Raw genomic sequence first — 6,573 nt, forward strand, 5'->3', positions numbered from 1 at the left:
CCAAGTAAACAGAAGTGGGACCCTAGCTTCTGACATGGCTTCCCCGTGTTCTGGGGACCTCAGCCCCACTGGTCTGGCCCCGCCCCCTGTCACCACTCCAGGTGAGACACCGTGGGAAAGATGACTTATAAGAAGTGTGTGTGTGTGTGTGTGTGTTGGGGGGGCGGTTTCTGAGAATGTGGGAACAGAGAGCATCACTTCAGCTATCTTCCAGAAAGTGGGGGTGGGGCCCAGCCAGTGGAGGGCATCAGTCTTTTCCTGAGTTCCTTCCTGCCCTCCCCCACCCTTGGCCCTGAGAGCCCTCCTGGGGGAGAGTAGACAGGGCCTTCTTTGTTCTGGCCACACCTCCTTAATACCCTCTAGGACTCTAGCCCTTCACCCCAGTGGGGACACCACCATCTCTGTTCACTGTTTTCCTATCATCCTGCTGACTTCTTCCCTTCTCGTGGCTCAGGCCTCTGGATTCATCTAGTTCAAGCTTGGTCAAGGCCTGGTCAGCATGGCAACTACAGCTTTCGTACATCCATCTTAGAATTCTTCTCTGGTCTGCTCCCTTGAAGAAGCTCCTGCCCTACGTTGGGGGGAAACACACCCTCTGTCTTTAGCCCTCTCCCTGCACTCCCAGACAGCCTTCTCTTTCTCCTGTTCTTGATTGGCACCCCCTACCCCCAAAAGTACCCCCTCCATTGTCTGTGTCCTGTGGGCTGGAAGAACCAGGTCTTCACCCTCTTTTCTTAACAGCTGCCTGAAGGGTGGTGCCTCGAGCAGGCCAGGCCCCTGACTACTTTCTTGGTTGCCTGGTCTCTCTCTTAGCAACAGACAGGTGCCTTCTCCCTGTGCCCTGCTGGAGTCTCTCTCTCCATGACACTGAAGCCATCCTAGGACTCAGGTACTTGCCCCCACACACTGATGTCTGACTCTGTCCACTCCCAGCCAAGTCCAGCTGCCCACCCTTCTCTCTGATGCAGCCACACCCAAGTCACCTTCTGCCTCAGGCAGAAGTGTTCACTTTCCTCGGCCATTACCGCAGAGGCTGGAGTCTCTCTGTTCTCTCTCTCAACCTCATTTCCCTTGTGGTGACTGCCCGATTTCTCTGCTCCTCATTTATAACAAAGCTCCTCCGGAAGGTTACTTATCCTTGCCGCCTCCAAATCTTTCTCTCCCACTTCTCTTGAACCTGTTCTAATCGAGCTTAATTTCTGTACTTCTCTGAAGCACCTCAGGTCAAGGGCACTGATGTCCTCCAGGATGCTAAGTCTGAGGCCAGCTCTCAGGCCTCATTTGGTGTGACCCGCTGGCAGCACGTGACTCAGCTCGATCTGCTTCCAGAATCTCCCACACTGCTCCTACATCACTGTCTTATCTTTGGTCTCCTCAATGGCTTCTCTTCTCTCTGACCTGGCAAGGACAGATGGCCCCAGGCTTGGCTCTGGATTTCCTCTCTCCTCCCCTCCTCTCCCCTCCCCTCCCCTTCCTTCCCCTCCTCTCCCCTCCCCTCCTTTCCCCTCTCCTCCCCTCCTTTCCCCTCCCCTCCTTTCCCCTCCCCTGTCCTCTCCTCCCCTCCTCTCTCTCTTCTTCCTCCTTCCCTCTCTTTTCTCTTCCCTCTCTTCCTCCCTCCTTCCCTCCCTCCCTTCCTCCCTAGAAGATTTTATCCACTCCTTTTCCCAGGTCTGTCTCCAGCCAGCTGTGCTCTCCATGGGCCCATCTGAAGGCTTCAACCCAATCTGTCACAAATCAAGCTCTCCATTCTCTAGCCTCAGTTGCTTCTCTTTCAGCTTTGCCCTCTTCTATCTAGCAAGTGGTGTGGCCTTAGGCTCTCCTCCCCCACAGTGCTTCCACTCCATGGCTCCACATAAACTAGCTTCAAGACATCTTCAGAAGCAGGGCTTTTCTCACTGCTGTCCTGGCCCCAGTGGCTTCACCTGGACCAGAGGCAGCTGCCACCAAGTTACTAGTTTTCCTGCAGCTCTCCCTACCTTACTTACCTGGAACAGCAGCAGGCTGATAAAACCACCCTGTCCATGCCCAGGGCTGTGATGGGGTCACTGTCTCCTCTCCCAGGACCCACTGCAGCCCTCTCTTCTCCAAAGCTTGTCTCTGCCAGTACCTCAGAGGAATTCTCACGGCCCCTTCTGTGGCTGCACCCCACCCTGGTACTGAGTAGGAAGACAGGGATTTGGAAGGCAGCCGGGGAGACAGGATAGGCTGCAGGGATGAAGGCAGGGACTTCGTTGATCCTCTGAGCTGTAGACTGAGGGTGTGGCCCTGCAGGTCCTGCCTGGGCATGTCAAACCATCTCCAGGCCTGGCTCTCCCCACTGGGCTAGATGGGTCATCTCCAGTTCCTCTCTCCTCCTGGTATAACACCCCTCGTCCTGCCCAAGCTTCTGACTCAAGAACACATTTGTTTATTTACGAAGGTGGAAGAAGGGGCTTTGCTGTCTGGCCCATGGCTACAGACAGTACCTAGCCCAGAGCCCGACTGCACACAGCAGGTGCTCAGTAAGTGCACTATGTAAGAATGATAACAGAGGCCCCTGGGCATGGGTGTGGCACCGTGGGGTTTTATTGCAGCCCTCCCTCATGACTTTCCTGTCCTTAGACCTTTGCCTGTAGCAAAAATGGAATGTTGACAACCCCCCCCCCCCATTGCATTGTGGGAAATCACAGATTATTATTTTTTTCCAGCCTGAGACTGGGACTGGTCCCCATCTTGGGAGGCAGCATTTGCTGTCATACCAGGTTCCTGCACCCCATATCTCCACCTGAAAGCTCCACTCTCCTTACCCTTACTTCCTCCCCATGGGAACCAAGCTGAAGACCCCAAGCCCGGCCCATAGTCTGCTGCGTCAGCGTGGTTTTTGCTGAGTGACTCAGACACCTCCTGCCCCAACTGCTGCTTGCCGCCACCTGCTGGGTGAATCCTACTATCCCGAGCTTCCTGGCTAAACTAGCCTCCTCCCCATCTCGAACTTTCTGCCCAGCGGCCTGACTTTTTCATACTCTCAGGACCTTGCAGGCCTCCACAGTCTGTCTGTTGATGCTGCCTCTCAGGAAAGTGGACAACTTCCCCTTTGGAGGGAGAGGTGACAAGGAGGCAGGAGAGGGGTCAGGGATGGAGGCAGGCCCCCCTTCGGTGTTGAGAGGGGGCCCAGTTCTCACTCCCCAGTAGCCCTCACCTGTTTCTTCTGGCCCAGTGGCCTCTCGTTCCATGTCCCCCAGCCTCCCCTCGTCGGGGACAAGCGTGGGCGCCCCCGCTGACTGTCGCGCCCGCCGCAGGTCCGGCTGCGCCCCCGGCGCCGCGCTTCCCCGACATCTACGGCGGCGACGCGCAGCTCTGGGAGGCGCATTTCCGCGGCATCGGGCGCGCCTACCGCGCTTTGGGCAAAGAGGACGACTTCGCTATCCGGGTGCTCACCGAGGACTTTACGCTGCCTTTCCCGTTCGCCTGGCCGCCAGGCCCGGACCCGGCCACCGGGCCGCTCTTCTACGATCCGCGGGACCGCGCGGGCTTCGACTTCCTGCTGCGCGGCCCCGGCGCGCCACCCCCCGCGCTGCTGCGACCCCTGCACGCTACGGCTCAGGCGGCCGAGCGCAAGCGGCGCCTGGAGCGCCTGGCGCTGAGCTACGCGGGCGCCGGCCGGCCACCCGGCTTGGTGCTGCTGGCGCCCGCCGCCGCCTTCCCTCCCGAAGCCGGCCGTCCTGCTTGGCGAGCCCTCGCCCGCGACGGCGAATAAAGCCTCTGCCTCTCCCGTACCCGCGTCCGGCCTCTCCCTGCACCGTGCGCCAGGGAAGCCGGGGAGGGGGCGCGGGACACGATGCCTGCACCATCTCAACCGTCTAGTGAGTCTGAGAGTCAGGTGGAAAAGGTGACCCCGGCAGGCTGTGAGAATGAGATGATCCCGGGGAAGGTGGGAGATCAGGACTCCAACCCCCCCCCCCCCCCAAGTTGTCATTCTTGCTCAGCGCCAGGATGGGAAGTTACGCGACCTCACCTAGTGTGGACTGCCTGGCCTCCAAGGAGTAGCTGGATGCTGACTGTCCTTGTGCCTCACTCCAAGGGCCACAGCGTCTCTGGTTTCTATGGCAGCCGCTAGGGATGCACAGGGGTAGAGTGTAAGCGTGGAAAATATGGGCGAGGCAGTGTCAGGAAGGAATTCTGACAATCTCCAGCCTGCTTCCCTCTCTGTCCCCTCCCAGAAGGATGCTGTCTACTTCTCCCTTGAAAATCTGAGAGGATTTCCTGAAATGTGGCACTTGTGACCTGGGCTTCCGGCTTGTCCTTATCTAGGTTGCATTCGAATTTCAGACAGAAGTCTGTGTCGACAGTAGGTGGGCAGCAAGGAAGAACTGCCTAGCCCTGGTGACTTCTCTAAATCCTGTGATATCAAGCAGTAAGGCCGAGTGGCCTTTAGTGAAAGGACTAGGCTCCATCCTGCTTGAGGGCTTTGGGTTCCTGGTGTAGAGGGGCTGGTGGGCTGGAGGCCCGTTCCCACGCAAGAGCATCTGGGCTTAGAGAGTTTGCTTCTGTTTTTGTTTGTTTCTTCTAATACAGGAGTTATTTATAATTTCCCAGTGCTGGGAGAGAGAGAGAGAGAGAGAAAAAAAAAAAAAAAACTCCAAGTCTTGGCAGAACAACTTAGATGGAATGTTCACTTTAGGGGATGTGGTGGAGAAGCAGGGACAGGAGAAGGAAGAAAGAGGGGAAAGAGGAAGAAGAGAAGGAGGAGGAGGAGGAGGAGGAGGAGGAGGAGGAGGAGGAGGAAGGGGAGAAGGAAGAGGAGGAGGGGGAGGGGGAAGACACAGCGCAGCACCAAAGACAGTTAAGTGTTACAGAGGAGGGGCTCCCTCCCTCCCTCCCTCTCCTCAGGCTGCGCAGGATTGAACTCCAGCTTCTGCTTTAGGCTCCCTCTCACCTTGGGCATCTCTTCAACTCTTCAGAGATGCTCAACAGCGTCATCATCGGAGCACTCTCCAGCATGTGATTCCTAATGAGGCAACATCCATCTTGACTGTGCTTGTGTTTGTTTGTCCATATGGTATGTTAGCTATTTAGGCTCCTTAAAAGCAGTCCTTAGATGTGGACATTATCCTCCAAACACAGGCAGGGTATCAAGGAAGACAGCTGAGCAAGGAAGGGGGATAGCGGTAAGGCAGATCAAACTGTGGGCAACTGGAGGCCGGTCTCCTCAGGTCTCTGAAAAAAAACAAAACAAACAACGTCTCCCTCTTCGACCCCAAGCCTGTTATGAGGCATTCCTCAAAGCCATGCTCCCAGGAACAGGAGGTTCATTGCCTCTTCATTGTGAAGAGTCTCCAGGCCACTAAGTCTCCTAGGTCGGCTTGCCCTGTGGGGATGGAGCACAGATCTTCTCTCACAGCAGTGATGGGGTCATTTTATGACTGTGGTATAATAATGAAAATTTGGGGGTTGGGCCTTTTGTGTTTTTAATCTCGCCTTTCTAGAAATTTATTTTCAAAGTAGTTTTCAAAAGCGTGTGGTTGAGAGCTCAGAGACAAACCCTTGGTCCAATCTGGGAATATAGGGCACCAAGACTCCCGAATGAGTTATCAAATAGGAAATTAAACATCGCAAGATGGCGGCATGAGAAATAATGATACAAACTCTATTTCAAGCAGTGTGTGAAAGCCTCTTGGAGGGGGGGGGGTGTAACAACTTTAGCTAAGAAAGGGAAAGGAAGTGCCTGCCTTATGGGTAGGGAAGGAAGCTGAAGGCAGAGGAGACGGGATATGCAAAGGCTAGGCAATCCCAGGAAGTGGCAGCAAGGGTCAAAGGTCCCAACAGGAGTTCTGCCAGGCTAAAGAGACTGAGCTCGGGTGAGCTTCAACCACAGAAGGGATTGAGTGACCAGGTCATTGGAATGGCCAGTAACACAAGCTTCAGGGAAGGTTTGCTTCCTGGGCTCAGGGTAGTCAGGGAAGCCCTGCTCTGCCAGCTTGCTAGTTGTGCCCTCAAATTGGCCTCCCCACCACACTAGCTCAACTGACACCCCGTCTACCTTCACCATCTCCCTGGCCACAGGCCACCGGCTTCCGAGAGCTGTCTCAAAAAGGACAGCCACATGTTTAGAAGCTGCACAAGGAACTCGAACGTGGCCCTATGTTGAATGCGTTCCCATGTTCCAGGCAGTGTCACACACCAGTTGACATTTGTGCCACCCAAGTGAGTTTCTTTGTCAGGAAGGTAGGAAGATATTGGGCATACCTCAGAGCCGTGCTCCCAAGGACAGGAAGCCAGACATTTAATCACTGCCTCTCTAGAGGCCTGTCTACAGTGGGAAAGGTCAGAAAGAGTGATGGGAGCTGAGTCATGACCAAGAAGTTCAAAGGTGTGGCCTCATAGCCAGCTCCTGCTAAATCTCCCATCTTCCCCTCCACTCCCAGGGAACATTCTGTCCCAAATAGCTACAGACCAGAGTCTCTACCATTTGTGTAAAGTCCAACCAGACATCTGCATGTGCCAAGTGGTGTTGAGGCTGTGAAATAGATTCTGTCTCTAGGAGCGCTCAGATGAGGGTATGGTGGTAGGAAGGCCTGCACAGCCCTTTCTGAC

At 55.4% G+C, this 6,573-nt stretch overlaps 1 protein-coding gene across 1 annotated transcript; it reads left to right on the top strand.

The window, feature by feature from the left end:
• C13H8orf90 (chromosome 13 C8orf90 homolog) lies at nucleotides 1–3,751 on the top strand. The gene is made up of 2 exons (XM_034517169.2): nucleotides 1–101; nucleotides 3,279–3,751. Exons 1-2 carry the CDS (start codon nucleotides 35–37, stop codon nucleotides 3,734–3,736), a joined length of 525 nt encoding a protein of 174 aa, XP_034373060.1. The 5' UTR covers nucleotides 1–34; the 3' UTR covers nucleotides 3,737–3,751.
• Nucleotides 3,752–6,573: the final 2,822 nt, after the last annotated feature.

This window comes from Arvicanthis niloticus, chromosome 13 (genome assembly GCF_011762505.2).
Source record: "Arvicanthis niloticus isolate mArvNil1 chromosome 13, mArvNil1.pat.X, whole genome shotgun sequence".
NCBI lineage: Eukaryota > Metazoa > Chordata > Mammalia > Rodentia > Muridae > Arvicanthis > Arvicanthis niloticus.